The following is a 26,167-nucleotide window of genomic DNA, read 5'->3' as shown; positions in this document are numbered from 1 at the left end:
TTTTTTTTTTCTATCATTTCAATTTTTCATTCATTTCGTAAGTTTATGTTGCTATCCATTATTATTTCAATTTGAACATTATATTTTGTATCTTATGCAGGAGTGCCAATTTCTGCCGTGAAATGGGATACGATATTACTCGCTTTGAGGGAGAAGTTGATGAAGAGTTAATCTGTCCTATCTGTTCTAGCGTTTTGGAAGAACCTTTGCATGTAAGTAAATATTATCTAATTTATTGACAATCATGATCTGCAGCAAAGTTTATGAATAGCAGTGTTAAAAAATAGTTGAAGAATAGGGTTATTTTTAAACGACAGGTTTAAAGGAGGAATATTCTTTTTTGAATATATTTGTGTTGTGTATTTTCATGTCATGCACACATTTCAAATTTGCACAAGATTTGTATAGAGAGTGTTCATTAAAAAAAAAATTTTTTTTTTAATCAACAAGGAAATAGAATGCAGCATAAATTTTCATGAAATTCATAATTTTTGTTTCATTCTTCAATAATTTTTCTTTTAAATTATTTTTCTTATAAATAAACACACAGAAGAGATTCTTTGAACAGGCTTCCTGTTTGAGTTGTTAAATTGATTTGAACCAATTTGTATTTGAAATTTCCTTCAAAGGCAAAGCTAACCTTAATCCACTTTATAAATTATGTAGACTTTTTATCAGGAGTCTTGCAAGGGATTAACTTAAGACTACACAAAATGAGCGTATAAGATAAAAATGTAGATTTTATCTTATCCACAAGAACTACATTTTCTTATCCCAGTACAGCATAATTGATTTTAACAGTGTCTTCTTTAAATTAACATATTTTTGATTAAAATGCATATTGTTTTATTTAGTTTAATTACTGTTCAAGGATTTATAGTAGTTTATTCCATTAAAATTTATTAGTGTCATAACATGGGTGGGGAAAGCAGGTAAATACTTGGTCATCATTGTCAATACATGTAAAATTGAGGAATGTGTTAGATGCATTTGAGAGAAAAGTGTATTTTCTTAAATTCTTCTCTCCCCTTCCCAGTTAAAAAAAATATAAACAAAAAAAATGGTTCCAATCAAGTGTGAGAGAACATACAGGATATTGTTCTGTTTAAATCTAGGAATCAATTCAAGTTAGATTTCATAAAATAAAATTATGAATGGCTTTATGTTAGAGAGATCTGATGATCAAAGCTTGATTTGTGAAAGAGAGAGCCCATTAAGATCTTTTTCAAAGATTTGCATCTCACTGGTGATGATAGGAATACACTTGACCATTGATAATACCTGTACCACCAATATTTCTACTTGTTTGTGATCATGTGAAAAGAGACCACCATTCCAAGTTGCTAGCATTTAAAGTTTTTGCAGTTAAGAAATATATATATGTGTGTGTGTATATGTATGTATGTATTCATTCATTATTATTCATATTTGAGAATTATTTTCTATGGATTATATGCCTTGTATGCATATTTTATGTGTGATGTTATTAGAATGCATATTTGTTTTTAACTTTTCTAATGACACAACATTTTATTATAAATGGCTATTCAGATTTCTTATTTAAGCCTTTTTTGAGAGGTTAAAATAATATATGTAATTTTCATATGAAGATTAGCAAAACTTCACTGAATTTAATAAAAGTGGTTTTTTTTAAACATTGTGATGTTTTTAAGATGAAAGAGTCACCCATATTTAAAGCCTGTTGTGCAGTTCCTAGCATTACTAAAAGTGAATGCTTGTGTTTACCATCTGTCTTGCCATTAACACATTATAGAGTAAATCATTTAATGTAAAACTGCCACATTTGTTAAGAATATACAAATTGGCGTAGTTAGAGAACTCTGTAGCTGTAACTAAAATGCAGATTGATTTGAAAATTTCTAAATAGGCAGTCCAAAGAATGTACTTAAAGATTCTGTCAAAAAGTTCCATTAAGGGTGCATTTCATCAAAATATAAAAAAGATACAAATTCTATGCAGGCTTCATTTTTTTATGGATTGTTTAAAGATATAAAGCACATTGCTCAGTGCCCCTTATCAAGATGTAAAATGTGTAAAAAGTTAACAGTGTATTCGACAGTTGACTGTAGTTTATTACTAGTGATATTTTGTACATACAGCATTATTGGGTCCTTCAGGTCATCCAAAGTTGCAACATTTCTCCAAGTAACACCTCTCTTTAAATGACCTCATGATCAAAAACTATACAGAATGAGATCGGGAGAACAGGCCAGCCAAGGAATGGGAGATGAATGGCTAATCACTCTATCAACAGTAAAATGTTGACTCAAAAATATCTGTACATAGGGTCAATTTTGTGGAGAGGTGCATAATCTTGTATATAAGGAGTAGATACAGTGCACTGTCATTGCTGAACTATTGAGGATCACAATACCATTATAATTTTCACAATATTATCGCAAAGGATGTTACAGGATCATTATCATAATTTTTTAGAAGAAAAATTGTCCTTGGATAAAGTGAGAAGTGAATCCACATTAGATTAAGATTTTAGGTGAGTGCAGTGGAAGAATGCAGATTTTTGATTACCCAGCTTTGATAATTCTGGGCATTAATAGTCCTGTTGAGATAAAAGGGAATCATTGACTTCGTTTTGGATAAGAAAAGTCAGTATAAAATATAAGTGGCACTCAATGTTAGTAACAAGCATTTGCTTGTTGTAGATGATCTTATATGGGAAAAAAACAAAAAACAAAAAAACTATTTTTATTAGTACCTTCTATATTGTTCCATGTGATACTTATAATTGTCATAATATGGATTCTACATTCCTGACAACATGATCATTGACTGGGAACAATTCAACAATGGCTATTGTTACCACTGAAAAGATTTCTGCAGTGATAGGTTTTCATTCTCTGCTGTGTTGACTCAATTTTTCAAATTACGATATCGTGCTTCTTTTACCTATTAGAAACGTTGGTCCTCAGCACAGCTTTTGTTGATGTCAAAATTCATGAAGAGAGCTACTGCTGTGGTTTCCTGATTCACATGGAACATTTCATGTTTAATACACATTTTGATAAACTAAAGCATCATATCTTTTTAGCTGTTTTTTTAAATAGAATTTTATTGAGCATCCTTTAAATTATCTATCTACAAGTTTACAAATCAAACAGCATTTTAATTGCAACTACGATAGTGCTCTGAATAGGCCAATTTTAATTGCTGTTACATTGTACTTTGTAAATTGAAAGTAGGCATTTGTCAAAAGTGTTTTCTTAATTTAAAATTTGAATTTTTTTTTTTTTTTTTTTAAATATGACATTAGCTGAGTATTGGTACTTATTGGTGGAATCTTCTTAAAATGTTATCACATAAAAATAGTTTCCCACTATTTTAAAGTTCCCTAAACTATATTTTCAGTGATATAAATTTTATTGTACAATTATTGAAATTCAAATCAAAACTATTTCAATATTTTATCATTTTCTGTCAGAAAATAGAAAACTGTCTCGTATAATCTTTTTAGTCTAAAATTTAATTTATTCGTAAATTATGAAAATATACCTAGTATATTTTATAGCTTATGAATAATAGATTCTCACTCTATCTATTTATCTTTCTTTCTATCTATCTATCTATATATATATACTTTTAGCTTAAAATAATCTCTATTTCAAAATTAGATTTGATATTTATAGTATATGAATTATTTGGAAATTTACACATTTTTAAAGCTGTACATATTTTTAACTGTGCATTCCATAAGCAAATAGCAATTATCATTGTTTTAATAGCTAAACTATTTGTAGTTATTTTCTTATTCATGTATATGGTATAACTTGATTAATTAGATAACTAGATTTCATATGCAATTCTTGATCTTCTAATATGTGTGAATGATTATAATATCCATTAGAATCTTGTATGACTTTAATGATGAGTCTGTAATTCTTGCTCTATAAGCAAAGGGATGAAAATCCCTAATGTCCACGCCATAACTTCAAAAGCTACCTAAAAATCCCTTCCCTGAATCAACATGTGTCAAAGAAACCACTATAAGAATCCTTTAGTAAAACTCTAAGAGAGAAACTTCACACACTTTTCTCCTGTGTCCTGATGTAAACAGATGCATTTCATCAATCCTTCCCATGTATAAACCATGCCTTCCCATGGAAAAATAAATGGAATTTCCAATTTGCCTTCTTTTTGTCCACTCATTTGCTAACCTATATTACATCTATATATTTATTCACAAGGAATTTAACGTTTTTTGGTATTTAACTGCTTATGATTGCTGCATTTTTTTTTTCTGGGCATATTGTTATAAGCTTATGATAGTTTATTTTTCAGAATTATATTTGGTACATAGTTATTTTTTATATTGATGAATGACTTAGTTGATTGCTTTGGACATTCAAAAAATTTCTTTTCTTGAAATTTTTAGTGGCATATTTTATAAAATGTTAATTTTGTTTCTTTTCAGGATAATACCATCTCTAGAAATTAGTTTATTGCTCAATTGTATGTTATAATTTGCTGAAATATTTCTACTTACTTAAATAATAAGCATTTATTTTAAATTAATGTTTCACTAAAATAACAAATAATTTTATGTAATCTCTTGTTTTTTAGAAATTCATTCTACTTAGTGCTTGCTCTTTTAACAGATAAAAATTAAATCATTAACCTTATTGGTTGCGAAACATTTAAGTTAAATTTTCATTTTGTCTATGCATCCAAATTTACTTCAATTAAAATATTTTTTTGTGCAGTTCCGTTCTTTTTTTCATGTTTTCCAAATTATTTCTTGTTTGTCTATAGGAATTAAAGCTTCCCACATACCAAAATTTATATTAATTCATTATCTAAACTATAGGTGGTTGACATTATTTGTTTAGAATTGTTTTTTTAATAAATTATTATTTAGATTAAATTACAATTTCAATCTTAGTATTCTCTTTCGCAAAGGTTTTTTTTTTTTTTTTTTTTTTTTTTTTTTTTTGGATTAGGAAAATGATGCATGGATTATAATTGTTTTAAGAAAAGGGGAAAGCATTATTTTAATATTTATGCTGGATGCTATTTTTTGAATTTCATAATTTGAAGGCTTAATTTATCTGCCTTTACATAAATCATGTATATTGTTACCTTTTGACAACACTGAAAATGATACAAAGTAGCTATCCAAAGTTAATTTTCCTAATTAGGAGCTAATTTTTCTAATCATAAACAGTGATTTCATAATGTGTAACAAAAGTGTCATGCAGCTGTAAAACTGGCCATTGTGGTGGTGTGTGGCGCTACTCAAATGAGTACAGGCACATTAGAATCAACAGCTAATACATCACCACGCAACAGCCATATCGTTCGTCTCACCTCCGACTCACTGGAGGGAGAGTCTGTAGTGAAAGCTTATAAGCCAGTTAATAGCTACACTACATGAGCAATTGCTTTTATGTCATGTTACTGGGATGCGAACCAAAAGGTCCCAGGTTCTATCCATGCTCATATCAATCCGCTATACCATCTCCAAAACAGAAAATTCTTTGGGAAAGTGGACTGACTTTCTATCATATTTAGCCAAAATGAGAGAAAGAAAGATTTCTTGGAATTCGGAGGTTTGGGAGTTATTTCCTATTTTGTTTTAGAGGCTCTTAAAATTTAAAATTTTTAAATAAAAAATTATATTAAATTTTTTAAATTAGAATTTTTGCCAAATATCTTTCATATGACAAGCTTATTACATCAACATTATTAATGTCCAACTGAAATTGGTAGTGAGAAGTTGTGAACATGTTCCCCATTTCAGCTAGTTAATGGGGAAAAGAATATTTTGTAAAATTTAAGGTACGTTGACTAGTTTTTTCAAAAAATATTTTGTTTTGCCTAAAATACTAAATTTTAAAAAATGCGTTACTTTTTTTTCTAATTAAATTTTTTTATTTATTATTCAACAAAAATGTTTAAAACTTTAGAGTAGGGTGAATTATAAGAAAATCTTAGGACATACTGTAACATATTACAAATTGCGAGATTTATCTTGATTTGTATTTTATTCTTTCTGGTTTAAATGTTATGTATTCTCAAATATCAGATGCCTCCCTAAGAGTTCACTAGGAAGGAGTGTAAAAAAGTTCACTTAAAAGTCTCTCTATCCTAACTGACTCACCAGGGGGAAACAAAAGCGATGGAAAAGGGATAAAGCGACAAAGCGACATAATATGAAAACAAGAAAAAAAGTATGAGGAAACTGAAAGATATAAATAGAAAAATCTTAAAAAGGAAATAAAGGGGAAAAAAAGGGCAAAGAAGAGGATTTTGAACTGACTTATGGATTTAAAAAAAAGAAAAATGATTTTTCTCTAGCTTGCAGCGATGGGTGCTGGAACTCTGATGATATATTAGAATATTGCATTAGCATCCCACTTTGAAGCAGGATTAGTGTTATTTTGAACAGTGTCCAGATAAAGAGGATAATACCTGAGCTGGCATACCCTCTATGAGCTTTCATGCCCCATCAGTGAAAATACGTTTGGCACTGATAGATTTAGCATAGACCAGACCTGCTTACACATCAGTTCTTCAATGAAAGTATCTCTCAATCAGGGACATTCTGGCGCTGGAGCCCGTCATCTTACCGCGGTTCTCACAATCACGAGCTCCGCCCCCAAATAGTCCTAATGTTGCATATAACATTAATATAACTGAACTAAACTGGCGCTGGAGCCAAAAGAATTAAAGCAGACCACCATCGACCATTATTTTCATAAAGAGGGTTCAGTACTTAATTTGTGACATAATAGATAAGAAATGAAAACAAGAAAAAAGGATAAGTCAACAAAATTGCTGAATATTTTTTTATGCATATTATGGATGAATAGTTAAGTTATAATAATAGGGTAGTTATAACCGAGAAATCGCAAATACATTAAAAAATACTGCACTTTTCCAAAAATTGTTACAACTATCTCGACTTCTCCTATAGATAACTTTACTGCTTTTCTTATTTTTAAAATCGCTTTTGCATATACTGGTTATTTGTTATAGTCTAGGAAAATTGACGTTTATACCCTTAAACACAATACAACAACACAGTGTATACTCAGTTTTGTCAAGAATGTTGGAAATTTTTTTCCAATAGAAGACAGGTTGCGTAACATCATGAAAAGTGCTTAAATTTGAACACCATTTTTAAGCATCTTAAAAGTGCTTAATTTTAGTAAAAAGGTCATTAAAAAGTGTTTAATTTTAGTAAAAAGGTCATTAAAAAGTGTTTAATTTTTTCGAGAAGTGCAAAGAAATTTTTTTTTTTATTTATTTCCGCAGACGTTGAATAAGTTAAATCGAAAACGGATATAAACCTTTGCTTATTGGGTATATCAAGAAAGAAAACCGACTAAAGGGAAGAATTTTGGTGAAGGGACACAGGAGTTTAAACACATATTAAGATAACTCTTTACCGCTCCTTCTTTCTCTACAAATGCAACTCGAAAACTATTTGACCTTCTTTTATTTTTAGTGTTCTTAATTGCGAAGAATTTATTTTAGGTATGCCTGGTAATTTTATGTTCAACCCTTTATGAGTTCTGAAAGAGTGCTCTGATTGGCTCCGATCGACGAAAATAAGAATGAAGTATTTTGTACAAAAGAAATAGATACATCAGACATGGGAAAAGTTTTTCTAAAAGTACACATGAAATATATGTATGATATTTTGCCATTTTTATTATTCTTACCGTGAAACCTCTTTAGCATGTTACACATTCATTAAACGTTCTCGTTAATATGTTGTGTTGAGCGATTTCTTGAATGACTTAAAAAAAGGATTTTATGGGGTGATTATTTATTGCGAGTGTAATTTCTTTAGTTGATTGCTTGAAAACCAGTGTGATGAAATTTTAATTCAAAGACGTGTAAATTTTCAATAATAGCGATTTATTTTGCGGTGTACTTTTTTAAAAGTCTCCATTCCTATGAAAATTATCGTTTGCTGAACCAATCTTGCCAAATGTTAGTTTTTATTTTTTTAAAATTCTGCTAAGTTTGCTGTTTAAACGAAATAAAGTTTTAAGAAACCTTTATTATTCAGATAATATTACTTTTTAGAGGTATTTTTTATTTCTTTTTTTGTAATTATTACACGATTTTTTTATTTTCCTGTGAAATTTCTTTCTCAGTTTATAATGACTTGAATGATCGACAGTGCAACAAGTGGCCTAAATCAAGTTATTATTGGTTCAGAAGTTATGAACGTGAAATTTAGAGAGAAGTTATTTTTTGGATGCAAGACGCTCACTACGAAAGGTTTTTTGCCAAGTTTTAATTTGGAATTCAATTAAAAAAATAATAAAATTTTAACGTGTCTCTACCGTAACATCAAAGAACATTATTGCACAAAATTTATTTTTTGCACCTTTTTAAAAGGTTTGGTAATTATATATTTATTGTAATTTTAAGGCTATTAAATCCAGTATAATAAAAATGAATTATTTATGAAGTCATTGATATGAATAATCAACTCACAGAATAGAACAGCTTAGTGTCAAACGCATATATTTTTTTAAACATATATAAGAAGTAAAAAAAAAAAAAAAAAAAATTAGTTATATTAGCATATTTAACTGTTTAATGGATAGTTAGAATTGGAATTTTGTTTGTACAATTTAATAAACATTCTCAAACAAAATTGTTCCTACTTCTTGTGCCGAGGACCAGTTGTTCTTAATCCTAATTCTTGTTATAGTCTCTGGAATTGTAAACGTGCCATATGTTTAATTAAGATGTCAGCAATTTGATTCTTACTTTCCGCATGTTCCGTACAGAACTTACTTTTCTGAAATTTTGCTCTAATGTTATTATGAGGATTAATTGTAATTAAAATATATTGATTTGATACTTCACATCAATAGATTTTGATCTTTTATGGAATTCTGCGTTTTTTAAAAATTAATATTAAAGCACTAGCATTATCAATATACAACATAGGTACCTCATTTGTTGCATCAATTTTACTGAGTAATTGACTTTGCCAAATAAATTCTTTTGCACCTTCACATACTGCAACATGTTGAGCTTCGGTAGTTCAGAGGACAGCACTCTTTTGTTTTTGGCTTGTCCAAGATATAGCACCATAAGCAAATTTGCTTAGAAGAATAATTATTTGGATTAAGTAATCCATAGTTTAAAGTTCCTTTCAAGCATTTGAAAATTCGTTTTTCGAAATTCCATTTTGTGTCTGAAATATTAGATTGTCCAAAAGTCTCAACGCTTACTGAGTAAGCAATATCAGGTCGAATTACTGTGGCTAACTATGTTAGGCTGCCAACTGCTTCTCGACAAGGCACTTTCTTATTAACATCTGTATAATTTTCACTTGAGTCATGTCTTTCACATGGAACAGTTATAGAATTTGACTCATCCATATGGAAACGACCGAGAATTCTTTTCGCATAAGCTGATTGCTCTACAAATATGGAACCATCCTTCCTTTGTTTCATATTCATTCTAAGAAAGAAATCAGGTGAGCAAGTTGTTATTTGAAATTCATCACTAAGTTTATGAACAAACTCTGGTATTTCTTCTTTGTTGCTTCCAGCAACAAGACTGTTATCCACATAAATTATTAGAAGAAACTTGCTTGTCTTGTTTATTCTCATAAACAAACAGAGATCCGAAACGGAGGATTTCATACTTTGACTTTGGATATAATTCACAAACCATTTGTTCTAGCAGCAAGGGGCTTGTTTTAAGCCTACAGACGTTTCTTGAGCTTTCACACTGCTTGATTCATCATTGTAGTTCTCTGGCTGTTTCATGAAAACCTCATTCAGCATTCTTTTAGTTCTCCCTGTAAGAAAGCAGTTTTTACATAAAAATGCAAGGAGTGAAGGTTTTCACTTGCTGTAATATTTATAAGTATTCTGACTGTGACAAATCTTACTACAGGATTAAATGTCTCATCATAATCAATACCTCGTTTCTGAGAATATCCTTTTGGCTGCGGTGGCCTGGTGGTATGTCTCGGCTTCGGAACCGTAGAGTTCAAGTTCGAAGCCCGATTCCACCGAAGAACCAACGTGTAAGCTGGTCTACTGCACTCCAAATCTGTCGGTGCCAAACGTCCTCCCACTGGTGTGGTGTGGAAGTTTGGTGAGGTAGCGGGTACCAGCTCAGTTATCGTCCTCCTCATCTGACCACGGTTCAAAATTACGAGGTCCGTCCCATAATAGCCTTAGTGTTGTTTTAAAACGGGACGTTAATATAACCAAACCAAACCTGCAAATATCTTTCTGCCACTAGTTTGACCTTATGCCTATCAATGGAACCATCATTTTTTCTTTTGATTCGCAGGATCTACCGGTTTATTATGACTTTCTTGCCTTGAGAAAATTCAACTAGTTCCCGGGTTTTATTTTCTTTCAAAGAATTCATTTCCTTAGCTTGTTTCCGTTTATCGGCAACATCTGATGACATTGCTGAGACATAAGAATCTGAGGTGGAATATTCTGCTATTAATATGTAATCCTACAAGTGTAAGGGCCTTTTAATTTTGCTTCTCGCACAACCATGTACTAAGACACTATTTGCAGTGTTCGCAGATTTCTCGGAATTTTCTTTTAGAGTTGCTGAATCTGAAGGTTTCTCATTATCGATAGGCAAGATGATATCAATATTTTGTCTAATGTTGAATCATTCACACTTGGAACCATAGTTTCAAATGTTTGTTTTTCTTTAAAATCTACATATTGACTTTAAAACAACCTTATTTTTTTTTATCCATATTCTATAGCCGTCTTTGTCCTTACGGTATTCATCTAGATGGCCTTTGAACGTCGATGTAACACTCGGTGTCAAAAATTCTTAAGTGTTCATTGCATGGCTTCTCTTTATTGAGCTATAGCTCATATGGGGTTTTATCTGATACCAGTGTTTTTTCATTTCTATTTAATACATAAACCTCAGTGTTAATTGCTTCAGCCCATAGTTTGATTGGAAGTCCCTTAATATGAATAAGAGATTGGGCATATTCTACTAATGTACAATTTTCCCTTTCAGTTGCATCATTTTGCTGCAGTGTGTATGATATTGAAATTTGTGTACTTATTCCTTTAGATGCAAGAAGAGCTTTAACCTCAGAATTATTGAATTCTGACCCTCCATCATTTAACATCTTTTTAATTCAATGTCTAACTATTTCAGATTCATTGATAAGTATCTTTAGGCAATTCACAACCTTTGACTTTTTGCTGATAAAAAATATTCTGTGAAACTTTGTAAAGGCATCTTTAAAGCATAGAAATTATCGAGCACCACCAAGAGATATTTCTTGCATTGGGACCACAAATATCTGCATTTATCTGTTCAAAAGCTACTGATGCTCGGTTTTTTCTAGTTTTGAAAGTATCCTTATGTTGCTTGCCAAGCATTCACAGAAATCACTAATTGCTGATACGTCAACACCAGGACGTTTCATAACATTATTAACACGATGTTTATTTTGATGACATAGTCTCATAGTATTAGCTTCATAGTATTTTCCTCTGCTGTTAAAACATCAGTTGATTTAACAGGCATTACAACTTTAAAGCATAAAATCCACTTGAATTTCTCTCTAAGCGGACATGACCATTTGCAGATAAATAACAACTGTTTTTATTTACTTTGAAATCATAGATTTTATCATCAGTTTTACTGACAGAAAATAAATTTATATTCACCTTGGGAACAAAACCATACATCACTTAGGTGATTATTTTCCCACTTGCCAGACTTGACCACTCTTGCCCACTTGACAGTTCCTTGACCAAAGGCAAATTATTCTCATTATTTCCCATTTTAACCTTCTTTGGTAAGAAGGAAGGTTCATACGAGAGAAAATATTATTTGAGGAGTCACATGGGCAGATGCCCTAGAATCTGCAAACCACATATCTTTATCTTGTACTTTTTCGGATCCCATAAATGCATCTCCTTCAGGTCGCTTATTGTAGCTATTTTTTTTTTATAACACTGCTTTGCAAAGTGCTGTGGCTTATAATATTTGAAACATTTTTTCTCTGCTTTTTCTTATTTTGGTTTTTTAGTTCTTTTATTCACTGAATTTTTAGCTATCAAAGCAGAAGGTTCACCTAGTTTTCCTGGCAGTCTCAATGCAATGAGATAGAGGCGCTCAGTTAATTTGTTAGTTGCCCGTTCCCGCACTGGAACACTTTCCCATACACTTTTGAACTCAAAATAGTTCGTAGGAAGAATTGACATAATCCTAATTACGAGTAAAAGCTAGGATATTTTCATTTTAACAAAACTCTGAACATATCATTCGGTTCATTAAAATTGCATTGTAAGTGTGCAATGTGCATGAGAACACCATCAGAAAGTTCTTTATCAGAAGCGAAAAACTGCTCCGTTTATCGATCCACACGCTGTCCGGAACTCTGCTTGTAAATTGAAATTAATTTGTCCCAAGTACTTTTAGCTGAATCACATGTTGAAGTTAATTCAACATTCGCAATCTCCATATTACTAACCAATATTAGTTGTGTAAGTGCGTTACTCTTTCTGAAAGCTTTAGTCTTTCTTTCAAAGTTTTCCCGTTGTTCCATTGAAGCAGCGATTTCCGGATCATTAGACTTAACGCAATCGCCTGTTTATCAGATCCAGAACATCGTGATGTAGAAGCAATAATTCTACCTGCTGCTTCCATTTCGTCCAGTTTTTTGAATTTTTTCAAATTGCGTCTTAAAATCCATTATTAATAGTCATTAAAAAGAAATCACAAACGATCAAGTTCAACTGAATTTCCTTTCATACTTTTATGAAAAAACCAGTCAAAGCCGATATTGAATTCATTTAACTAGCACAATATCATAGCATCTGGGCCCATAGCTTGTTATCTTTAGGTTATTAATTTCAATGTTAAAAATAGGAATTATTTATGAAGCCATTGAGATGAATAATCAACTCGCAGAATAGAATAGAACGCATAGCTTATTGTCAGGCGAGCATATTTAGTTTTTAAAGCATACATGAAAAGTACAAAAAACAGTTAATTATATTTGCATATTTAACTGTTGTAATGGATTGTTACAATTGAATTTCGATTGTACAATTATATATATATAATTTCTCGAAACTCGTCTGTGACTTGTGTCGCCACTTGTTACTTCTTCGCATATATTTTAGTACCTTGGCAAGTTTGCATTAACTATGGTAATGATTGATGGATTTTCCTGTTATTTTCATATCTGCCGCTCTGCTGTAGTGTTTTGATGGATGACTTCCTCTTTGAAAGCTTCATTAAAATACTAGCCATCCGCATTCCATCAGTAAAATCATATCTCTCTTGTGTTTTTTAGGATGAAACAAATTCGTTGCAGAACATTTTTTTTTAGTAATTATTCATTTCCGATAAAGAAATCAGACGCACAAGTCCACAAAGTGGACACAAAGCAGAGAGTATCATTTAAAGCAGTTGTGAATTATTCTCTACAGAGGATTAATGCTATGGACTTTCCCTTGAATGTATTCAGAAACCCACATATACTATACGTTATAGAATATACTGTGGAAAATATGAGCTAAGTTTCCAAAAGCAGCAGAAAATAGTAAGCTGAAAATTTTGTGAATTTTGTTCAAAAGAATAGAAAAAAAATTTACAATTTGGTTTTGCATGAGCTGTTGATTTGCAATATATTTATATGTTAGCAATTCCATTCAAATTAAATTGACGTGTGACATTTTTTGTAAATACATCTGCACTTTTGAAAAATTATTTTTCTCTTGTGAAATATTTTAATTTTACTTTTTGAATAAAATGTACTTCGTACTTTTCTGTAAATGCACTTTGAATAAAATGTACTTTTGAATAAACTAAGTACTTTGCTGTTTGGAATATTTCTTCAAAAATAATAAAAAGATACTTAGAAAAAGAAATTTCAGACATGGAAGGTGAAATTAAAGAACTGTTGGAATTAAACAAAGAAGTTTTCACTCTTGGCGAAGTGGAGTAACTTTAAAAGAAAAATAATAGAGAAAAAAATCTGTTACAAGATGTAGAATCTGAAATTTTAAATGAGAAATTTTTAAAAATTGTAAAATTAGCTGTAATAATAGTGTTTATCAACCCTTTTTTATTCTATTCATATAAATATTTATATAGTATGTTTTATATAAAAATAAAGACAAAAGAATAATTCTACGTGTTAGTTTATTCAATTTAATTTATCTATGCAAGATAATATTGCCATATTTTTGTCATTTTAATGTTAAAATTTGAGCTGAGTATTTTAAAAATTTGAGGAAAAAATAGTCAGTTACATTTTATGCACAAATTTTTTAAAATTGTGTGCATAAAGAAATAAAAATTAAGGCTTAAATGTTACTTAATTATATTTAAAAAAAATTGGATTTAAATTTAAAATTGTGATAAAAAAATCTGTCAGCATTATTTGGTATTGATAAGTTTTCTTCTCCCACGTAGATATAATTGGTAACTGATTATGGCTCTTTTGTGTGTTAATATATATATTTGTGTTAGGGAATGGTAGAAGTATCACCCCCCCCCCCCCCATCAATGTAAAAATAATTTTGTTAACCCATTTTTGTTCAACTTACCGATTATTTGAATGTTCAATGTTTCTAACAGATATTGATTTTATTCAGTTATACCCAACTTTTCAGAATTTCCTTGTATTAATTATTACCTAGAGATAATATTGCTAATCTAAATGAGTGACGAGGCTAGATTCAACCTCTAAACCAAGTGATAACCATTTTTTGAATTCCCATATCATGTTAGAATATTTCGATTAAAATCTGAAAAGTTTTTTTTGTCAAAGATTAAAATTTTAAATATAATATAAAAATGTTTAAAAATTTATATTAAAAAAAAAATTCATAAATAATTTATTACAAGACAGAAAAAATTCTGTGCCTAGAAAATACTTATATTTATGTATCCATGTGTGTGTAGTGGTAATATTATAAGCCAGATAACAACTTCCGGAGATGAGAGTACTCTTTTGTCTAGTGGTTATGTTACTCGGCTATGAACCCTAACGTTGCGAGTTCGAACCTCAAACCGCACATTGGTGACCCGGATGCTTACTCTTTTTTCATTAAGGCCATTAAAAATGTTTAATTTTTTCATCCATTTTTCACTACACACCCTGAAAGAATTACCAAGGAACTAATTGATATGAATTTTGTATGAACAGTGGTAAGAAATATATGAATTTAGAAGGGATGAATATCTTGAATAAATTTTGTAAAAGAATCTGAAAAGAAAACCAAGCACTGCTTTGTGAGCTTTGGCATTATGCTCTGATTTTCACTGTGCTTTAAATTATGTGATTGAAATAGAGGTCTCTAATAAATTAGAAAAAGTGTGTAAATTTCATTTTTTTATTTTTCTAAATTTATTTGTATAATCAATACAGTCAGTAAAGTTTATTTTCTTGTTTAGAACATGGATATGATAAAAACATTGGCTTTAATTTATAAAATTCATTAAATCACTTAATGAAATTTTCTCTGAGTTCTTAAATTTTATGCATTTAAATTGGTGATACCTTTTCTGAAATTAATCTGTATAAATAACCAATAAAAATAGAATGAATTTTTGTGGGCATTTCTGCATAGATATTGTTTATTTATCCATAAATATTCATTAATTGACTGAAATTAAAAAAAAAAAAGAAGCTAAGCAGTTGAAATTACTTTGATAGAAATAGGTGAGAGCTCTGTTAAAATCAAGCTTAATTTTATTCTATTGTTTATGTTTATTATTATCTTAGTACGTTTTGAAATTGTACATTTGATTTGGATCTAGCAGCTTTTCTAACAGTCCATATAATATAATGAAGAATTTTAATTTTTTAGATACATTTGAAAAGAATATGAATTAATTATTTTGTTAATAATTAATTTTACAATTATTTAAAACTCATTATTTTCTTTTGATTATTGGCTCTCAGTTAATTATGCAAACTGTTTATGTATTGCAATTGCTAATTGTCTCATAGAATTCATAAAAAAGATTTTTAATTTCATTAAAAAAAATTGGGATTTATTTTGAGGTAGAATTTAAAGAAATTTTTAAGAATTTGATACAGCATTTTTTCAGTTATTCATCCTGTATTATATTACAATATATAATACAGGAATCTTGTATTATATTACAATATATAATAACATTTGTCCTTATATAACAATGTTATAAAAATTGTTGAGTGGATAATTTGCTCTCGATAAAATCTTAAATGGAGAAGGGGGATAAATATAAAATTTTACTGTATTTTTTATATTGAGAATGTATTTGAAAGACTTTTTTTATTGTCTATTGTAATAATATACATATAGTCTGGAATTGTATATATCTTTCATAAATGATATTTTGAGATAAATATATGTAATTTATTTTGAAGTTTTTGGGCAGGTTTAGAACCGTATTCTATTGAGGCAATGCTCAATTTAAGAAATTTTTAAATATTTTCTATATAATGTTTTATTTACTAATATTATCTTTCTTATTACTTCTTGTGCTTTATTATAAACAATTTCTAAAACTGATTATTTTAATAGGCTCCACAGTGTGAACATGCATTTTGTAAAAGTTGCATCAATGAATGGCTTTCCAGACAACCTTCTTGCCCAGTTGATAGACAGCCTATTACGCCAAATGAACTCAAACCTGTTCCTCGCATATTGCGAAATCTCTTATCTCGATTGCTAATTATGTGTGATAATGCAAGCTTTGGATGTACTGCAGTAGTCAAATTAGAACGCTTAGAGGTTCATAAAGAAGAATGTGAGCATAACCCTAAAAGACCTGTACCATGTGAACAAGGTTGTGGACTAGTCATTCCTAAAGATGAATTAAGGGTATGTTCTGATCCTTTGCATTCATGATTTAGTATTTTTTGTATTATGTTTAGTCACAATGTAGTGTGTAACTGCTTAAAATATGTCAGGATTTCTGTAATTTTTAATGTCTTTTTTATATCTCTGAAAATGGATGGGAGTTAATTGACAATTTATAGTTTTGGTGTTTGACCATGAAGCATATTCTGAACTTATGATCAGAGGTCTCCCTCAACTAATTAGTTTTAACTCTTTAACATCCAAGCACTTTTCAAGCGGCACTCCCTTTAACAACTAGATTTCCATTTCTAGAAGACATGGACTCTTCCTAGCTGAGGGGCAGTTACTCCCCGCTGTCAGAAGTAATAAATCTGTCATCGCTTGATTTTGAGCAATTGCCTTGTAGTTTTTCGACAATGAGTTGCATTTTCTATCGGCCTCGGAGTTTATTTCTAATGTAAATGTCTAAATTTTTTAGTGTGATACATTTTGCTCATCAACTTTTTGGAACATTTTTTTATTACAAAAAATTTGAAATTCATTTTATAATATAATTTAGAAAATAGTTTTTTTAAAAGGGCCTTTTTTTTTTAAAAAGATTTATATTAGGCTTCTAAACCATTGAAATAAACACTGCCATTAATATCAATTTCAAAATTTTTTTATTTTTCATCTAACTTTCAATAAACTATTAGAATATTAATACAATTTTTTTGCAAAAATTAAATAATACATCGTATATTACTATGTAAAAGTTTTTTTACTATTGTAATATATGACATACATAGTGTATATATCAATGCAATTAGCATATTTTTTACATAGTATAAATGTGTATGCAATTCAATAATAGACAAGTTAGTTTTCAATCTTCATTTAATACCAAAATAAATTCACCTTTGAATTAAAAAAAGATGTGAAAACAGCACTCTTTGAATGGCATTTCGAAAATAATTCTTTCTTTCAACTCTCAGCTAAGAATTTTTCTTTGTTATTATCTTCAGTATTATGTATATATATATTTTTGTGTACAAGCTATTATGCTCTTTGAATTTTTGAATATAAAATATTATTTTGAGTTTTCAGTAGTAAGAGCGATTTTCCAGAATTTTAAATTTTTTAGAAGTTTCCATATTTTGTTTTCAAAAACTTAAGCATTTTTTTTTTTGCATTAAATTATTGAAGAAGAAAGTGGGATAAATATACATCCAAAAATATTGTTATTTTGCAACTCATTTTTAATAATATTTTAAAATACAACTTAAAATTTTTTTTGTCAGATCAAAAGAATACATTATGCCATTTATCAAAGCAATTCAATAGATGAAATAACATGTTTTTAAGACTTCAATTAATACTGAAATATGAAAATTTGTTAAAATAAAATTCAGGAAAAAAATTACTCAGCAAAATATATTTTGAAGATATATTCCTCCAGTTTTCAGCCTGAACATTTTACTTTAGTTCATCTTAAATATTACTTTTTTAGTATAAACTGCCATACTGAATTTTCCAAGCTAAATTTCTGATTTTAAAATGTTATTTTATGTTTTTTATAGTATTGTTAAGACAAAATAAATTTTTGAACGAAAGTTTCTTATTAAATTTCCACAAATTAATGCATGAATGAATCACATGCAAATTTTTGGTGATAAGTAAATCATTTTTCAATCATTGAAATAAAAGTTGCGTGAAATATCTACACAAAAAATAACCTTATTTTTCATCTTATTTTTTATTAAGCTTTTAAAATGTTATTGAAACAATATTTTATCAATCATAGATAATATACCATGTATTACTGTTAAATTTTTTACATCAAAAGAATTCAAGAAATAGGCTAGGTAAACTTCATTTTATACTGTAATAAGAAACTTAAATGAAATTTGAGAAAATGTTTCTTTTGAAAACACATTACGAAAATAATGAATACATTTTAAACACTTTTATTGAATTTTAGTCATCATAATTTCAACTAATATAACTAATAGACATTTTAGAAATTTTACAGAAAAATATATTTTAACACATTGAATGCCAAATCATCTTCAGAAACACTTTATATATAGTCCATCATGTATAAGAATTGAAGCAATATATAAATATTATATGAATTTAAATTTGAGAAACATATTTCAAGTTAAACTTCCCTCAATTTTTGCCATTTGCTTAAATATGCCTTAATATCTCAAGAATTATTATGAATGAGATATTTTTCTAAAATTAAACATTTTTTCAGCAACCTTTAAAATACTTTTTTTTTTTTTGCAATTTGTATATTAATAAGAACCAATATTGAATTTAGCACCAGTAGTGACAATAGCAATGTGAATGACTGAAAAATAAAATTTAATCTTGAAATTTGATTTAAATTTTCTTATTGATTAATTCTCACTTTCATAAGGAATTTTTGTTCTTTTATCTGGATTAAACCGTTTCTAGTTTTTCAGAAGTGGGTGGTACACTGTAATTGTCCAATTAAGCAACATTTTTTCAAAATCATCATTTTGAATATTCACTAAGAAATTTTTCATTTGAGTTATATTATTGATTGCCCTACTCATATTATTGTTTTTATTTAAATTTGTTTATTGCTAATACTTATTCCAAAAAATATTTTGTACCACATTATTTAAAATGTGGCAAGTTTGAATTTTCTAATTTTTAATATGTGCCATTTGCTTTTACTTTTACAGTATAGTGGAACTTGCTAGATCAGAAGCTGTAAGGACTGTGATTAAAATTCAGTTTGTCTAATTATTCTAATAAAAAAAGTAGGTCCATAACTTAAGCAGAAAATGAAAGCAACAATTTTTAAGCTAAATAATTGGAGTAAAGATTTATTTTTGATATTTAAAAGTTTTGATTCAGAATACAGAATTAATAACCAGTAAATAATTTTAACAAAGTAGTAATGAATACAAATGAAAAGTTTTTATGATTAAAAAAAATTTACAAATAGACAGTACTGTGTAAGAATTGCGCAGTAAAACTTTAAATTAAACAACTTCTTGCTTTATGTAAAGAATAGTATTTAAATTTGTCTGTCAAGTACAGATATATTTAAATATCGAGTGTATTTTAAAATTAGGGTAATTTTTCCAGTTCTTAAATCTTGACTTTCAATCAACCAAAATAATTTCAAATTATTATTGGAGTTTTACATTAATATGATATTCAAAAGACTGGGGAAAAATTTGAATTATTTATGAATTCAAACTAAAAATCAGTTCTATTGTTTTGCCATTCAACCCCTACAAGTTATCATCTTGAGATATCTCTTTTATTGCTTTGTAAACATGGAACAAATTAAAGCTTAAAGTTTTAATGCCTTAGTTCAATTTTCAATCGTCAGGTTGATTAGTAATAAGCGTTTTCAAGTATTCCCAGTAATGAATCGAGATGGGAAAAAAATATTCATTTCTTTCTCTAATGAGAGGTTCTTTGTTCAAGAATGTATTTTAATGATCAGATAATGATAGAAAAATGCTATGTTATTGATCATCAGTACTTCTGGTTATACTTCATACATACTCTCTACGAAGTTAGGTAAAAACGAAGTTATGTATTTATAGTGAAAATCTACAACACTAATAATAAATAAAAGAAAGAAAGAGACCCTTATATATAAAGAAAACTGCAAAAGCCCACTGAGCCCTCTTCCCAAATCCTCGCTTGCAGCAATGTTGGCGGAGAAATGGCTTGAAAAAACGGAATTAATCTTGTTCCAACATAAATACATTGGAGTTGCTCCTTGTTACAAAAATGTTTATGGGGCCAATGATGATTTAAGGGAACTGGAAATATTTAAACCCTCAAAGAATTGGTTTTTCAATTTCAGTCAATTAAAATAGGGGGAATTTCACTGATTACTTAAATATATAGTTTTTATAGCTTTGAAAAGTAAAAAATTAATAAATTATCCTTTAACAGTGAATTTAATTGGAGCTCTTATGATAATTTTTTAACTTTTTCATGAAATATGTTTCTTTCAAATTTGGGTACACGCAAAATACATTGTTCATTACAGTTGCATGAAATCTTATACAATAATATTTGCAAACATTATGCATCTGTCAGACATTTTTATTTTTTTCTGAGCTATAATTTTAATTTTTAGGTTCCATTTATAATGCAAAATGTCATATATTTTTTAGATTTTCTAATTACATGACATTCATTTAAATTAAAAAAAATATTTAAACAGAAATAAGTTCACTATAATTATTAAACCTGTGGTCATATATTATGCTAATTTTGGAGTGATTTTGCTAAGAATTTTTTTTCTGAGCGCACCAATTTGTGGTTATGAACTTGAAAATTTATAGCACCTCAACACATATTTGATTTGCCATTGAAATAAAAATAGTAAAACAAATAATTTCTCGCTGTTTTATAATAAAACATTTCTTCTATACGTTTCTAAAATTTCTATCAGATATTAAATTTTACTTAAAAAAAAATCCCTTTATTTGCAACTGAAATCTCCGCAATTTTCATTGGCGAGAATGTCCTGGTTCCCTTATATATATAAATATAAAAGCAGAATTGTTTAATGAAAAAAAAAAAATGCAAATGTTTAACAAATAGTGCGATTTTATAATTTTGAATGATATTAAACATGAGAAATTAGTTTGTTTGATACATTATAGCTATATATGTCTCTTGTAATTTTTTGATAAAGAGAAGGGCATAATTTTTCTTATACGGTTTGATGTATATAAAACTGTTTGCCACAAAAATTTACAAAATTCATTCATACTATTTTTTTTTGAAATTTACAGGGGTGTTTGTGCTCCGGGGAAACCCCGGAATTCCGGGGATTTTGAACTTCGATACCCGGAAATTCCGGGGATCGTCGTTCAAAAGGAAGTAGGAATAATAATGAATTATTTATTTTGATCTGGGTAATTTTGTTTGCTTTGAAAGCAGAAAACGCAAGGTCAGTGTGTGTGGTGAAAACTTTTCCTTTCTTTCTCCAAAGGCAGTGATAATGCGTGAAAAGGGGGAAAAAACTTATTTTTTGTTCTTTCCTTATTGCGAGTTATGACTCATTCCCCCGGTTCTCGGGCATTCTCTTCTGGATTCTTTTCGGCAAGTAGGCGCGGCAGAAAAAAAAGGGAGAGACTTCGTTCGACCAGATGTGCGATCACGTGACCTGGGTTCAAAGGTCTTAATTTTGCAAAATTAATGGTTATTAATTTTGCAAAAAAAGTAATTCATTGAACTTTTATAATTAGGTCATTCAATACTTCATAATTGTAATTTTTCATTTCTCCCCCCCCCCTTCTCGAAACTCCAAAATGTCGGTAGTAAGTCCGTAAAAGTTTCAGGGGATTTTTTGGGGTCCCACAAACACCCCTGAATTTATACTTCCAAAACATTTTTCTTTGTATGCAGTAAAAAAAAAAATGTTAAGGACCAATTTTCCAATTTTTTCTCTATTTTACTGGTTAAGCATCGAGCGAGCGTTCAATCTATTTTATTACTTTAGTTGGTGAGCCAGAAGTCAATGCAATTTTGATTCCTTTGAAGAATTTTTTTTTTTAATTTTAATGCAGAGATTTGATTTTGTATTTGTAAGCGAATTATTTTTTCTGTTAGTAAAATTATTGTTTAGTTACGATTGGCATGCTAGTAAACATTATAGATAGGAGAAACCCCATTGAAAGGATAAAAATCGTACTCAATCTTTCGCACTCCTCCAATGTGCATATATTTTCCACTGCATTTTTCGTGAGTAAATTTGATAAACAATTCTGAGATATGACTGGTTGGCTAAAACTCGGTCTAAAGGAGCATGTATCTTCTAGTGTTTGTTAATATATTTGCAAAAAAGGGAAAGGATTTACATAATTGAAGCTTATCTGAAATTCAATAAGTGAAAATAATGTTTTTTTTTTCGTTTTTTTTTCTTCTGAGAATTGTTTTATTTTACATTGATTTTAGTTAAAAGAATAGAACAATTTTTCAAATAAAGTTAAGAACATATTGTGCTATAATTAAAGAGAATAAAATAATGTGAAATCGTTCTGAAGATATTAGAAACAACCGAAAAATGTCAAAAAAATTTTAAACAACAAAAAACAAAACTGAAAATGTAAGGGAAAAAGTCAGGGTAATTCTAACAGTAGAGATGCTATATATTGATATTTTTCTTCAAGATTTATTTATTCTTTAGTTAATTATTTTCAGCTGGTAAGTTTTTTCTGCAATGTATAAAAGTAAAATTTGGAATGAAAAGGGACTGAGGTACTGAGATTTTTTTACTAGAAAATTTTAGACTGAATAATAATTGTTTAATTAACGAACGTTTTTCATTGAATGTGAGGGATAATTCAGTTTATGGTCATATTCAATACTTTAGTTTATTTTTCAAGTGCTATGCAAAAGAAGAGAGGAAATGTCTTATAAGTGAATTAGGAAATTCTTCAAGTTGCGTAATTTGATTTAAACAGAAATATATTATGTAAAACATAAGGTATGTATTAAGATATTTCATTATAGTATTGAAAACTGAAGATAACATTTTTGATGAACTGAACTGAAGATAAGATTTTTGAAGAACTGAACTGTAGATAATATTTTTGAATTCTATTTAAAAGTAGAATGCTTTTAGTTTCACATAAAAATGGCCGAATATTTTATTGAGTTTTCATTTTATCTTATAAGCTAAATTACTTTTGCAGAACCTAAAAATGCCTGCATAATAAATTTATATTTGAAATGGAAAAGAAATCACGAAAAACATATTTTTGTGTACAAAATTTAATTACTAACCTCACATTTTTCTCTGATTATTCTGTTTAATTTGAATTTTTATGCTGTAAAATTTTTTTGCCCAGATTTTCAATGCATTTATGTAATTCATTAGATTCATGTAGTTGAACTGATGTTTCTGAAGTTCTAATTAATAACCCGTATTTAATAAAATTAAGATGAACAATCAAAATCAGTGTCTAAGTCAGTGTAATAAAATTAAGTATCTGTAAGATTTAGTAATCATTAAAATTAAGATGATTTGTAAGATTTTTTTTCCCTTTAGGATCATAATTGTGTCAGAGAAGTAAGACTGATGCTTCAAAGCCAGCAGCACAGAATAAATGAAATGCAGTGTGCAATAAATGAAATACGAAGAGATATCGGTTTGCTGAAGGTGAACTGTATCATCAAAGTACTGCATTTTGTTTCTCTTTCCCCTTTTCTTTTCTTCTGTTCCTTCCCTTTCTAAAAGTAACAATTTCTACAAGGACTAGCATTTCCTCATCTGCCTTTATTTTCAGTTATTCAAGTGTCCGATATCATATTATTATAGAATGTTTATGAATAATATTTTGTATTAATTTTTCATAACCTTTTTTAAAATATCTATTTAAGAACATGGAAATTTTTGTTTCATAATTTGTTGAATCCTTTGATGTGCACACAATTCTTTAAAAGTTCAAAATAGAAAAAAATGTTTTTGGCATGGGCTGTTCACATATAACAACAGAAAAATACATTAAGATAATCAAAAGAAAATTTCGTAAAAAAAAAACACCCTGTTTTTTTTTCTTTTAAAATTTATTTTTCTATTCATAAATCTATTCTAAGTTTCTATTTTAAAAACACTAAAAAAAATCTATTCTGATTTTTTTTGCTTCTGTTCATTATGAACATGAAGAAATAAGTTATGTATAAAAAAATTTGATATAGTAAGCATTGAAGGGTTAAGTGCATTATTATAAGTTCATGCAAAATTTTCCGGATTCCATTCAAATACAGGTTTTTAATCAAAAATGCAATCACATGAGCTAGCATGTACCTCAAATGAAACAAATGAAATTCAATCCCTTTATTTTTATGAATTAAATAATTTTGAAAAGGTTAATCAATTTTTCATGACAGTTTTAAACTCTTGCCAATGCCAATTGAATTTTTTTTTGTTTTCGAATTAGATGAAAACTTACATTTTTAAGTCTTTTGTAAGTTCCACTAGATTTCTTAATTAAAATTATTTCTTTCTTGCATTTGAAATTGCTGTCTTCGAAATTATCTTTTAAATCCTGAACAATTGTTTCTCAAATGATTTCAGATATTTTCAGTGAATATTAAGGATGAAAAATTTTTATTATTGGCATATACTCAAATGTTTCCATGTCTAATTTCAAACATGAGCAAATATAAATGGAGCAATTATGGCACAGCCTATTATATAAAATAACGGTTATTAGAAATACTTAGTTGGAGGATGTCTGTATTTTCAGTGAAGGAGAAGGCACATAAAAGTTTCTTTGACATAATTAGCAATTTTTGTTTCTCAAAATTCCACCATGGGAAGATATCAGACTAAGTTTTATCTACGGTTTGAACACTTTCCAAAATTTATAATATTGAATAAAATATACAGAAATCTGTTTTATGACACATCAACATAGTATTTCTAAGTGTGAGTTTATTTTTACCGATAGTTCTAAAGACGAATTTTATGTAGGAACAGCAGTTGTCATAGATGTATCTCTTATATTCGAAAGATTGAATGAGTCTGTTCGGTTTTCGGAAATATATTGACATATATTTAGCTTTGTAAAAAATGGACAATTTTAATACAGATTCAAAAAGTGCTATTGAGGCACTAAAAATTTTCATCTTTTAAGCCATCCTTTAATGCTTTTGTGTGCAGAAATGTTCCATTATTGTTGAAAAGGGTTTGCTTATCGCTTTTTGTTGTATTTCTGGACATGTAGGAATTATAGGTTACAGGAAAGATGATCGGCCATTTAAAATTGCTTTGCTGATGCTTGAAGTTTTGCCTCTTTAAGTAATGCTCTACAAGCTGTCAAAAATTTGATGGTGAAAAAAATGGCTGAGCATTTGGGACAAACAGCAATTTAATAAGCTGCAAGAATTCCATCCTTTTGTCAGATAAATTCCATTTATATTGGAGACAAGATACTCACCTAAGAATTGGTCATACCATAATTACATATAAACATTTGCTTTGTTCAGAATCCCCTTGTTTGTGTTACTTATGAATTCTTTCATTAAAACATATTTTCTCAGATGACCAAATTTTAACTTTTATAGATTTAATCATTTTGCTAGGAATAAATTGCCCTAAGAGATTTAATGGGAGAAAATCTCTATCCAAAGCTTTTTCTATTTCTGAAAGATATATGTATTAACAAATTCATTTAAGCACTTTTTCATGTGCATACTTTTTTTAAAAACAATTAAAAACTTGTTTTATATGATTAATAATCCGTTTATTGATTAATGAAGAATGGGAACATTTGAATTTCATGTGTTTGGCACAGTTTGATTTATATGACATCCGAAATACAAAAAATACAACCCAACCA

The 26,167-nt window shown here is 28.7% G+C and overlaps 1 protein-coding gene across 3 annotated transcripts in view; it reads left to right on the top strand.

Annotated features, from left to right (window-relative positions):
• The window catches only part of LOC129958464 (E3 ubiquitin-protein ligase NRDP1-like), a 33,133-nt gene that overhangs the window by 349 nt on the left and 6,617 nt on the right, over positions 1-26,167 (top strand). For 2 of the 3 annotated variants that reach the window (XM_056070959.1, XM_056070958.1), the window contains 3 exons: positions 101-212; positions 16,548-16,847; positions 23,872-24,000. In XM_056070959.1, the coding sequence (XP_055926934.1) occupies positions 123-212; positions 16,548-16,847; positions 23,872-24,000 (519 nt within the window). In that variant the 5' untranslated portion in view covers positions 101-122. The remainder of the gene's footprint in view (positions 1-100; positions 213-16,547; positions 16,848-23,871; positions 24,001-26,167) is intronic. The other variant, XM_056070960.1, reaches the window with a different exon arrangement.

The sequence above is a fragment of the Argiope bruennichi genome, chromosome X1 (assembly GCF_947563725.1).
Source record: "Argiope bruennichi chromosome X1, qqArgBrue1.1, whole genome shotgun sequence".
In the NCBI taxonomy this organism is placed as follows: domain Eukaryota; kingdom Metazoa; phylum Arthropoda; class Arachnida; order Araneae; family Araneidae; genus Argiope; species Argiope bruennichi.
Note: the sequence above shows the minus strand (reverse complement) of the source record. Positions and strands in the feature narration are given on the sequence as shown.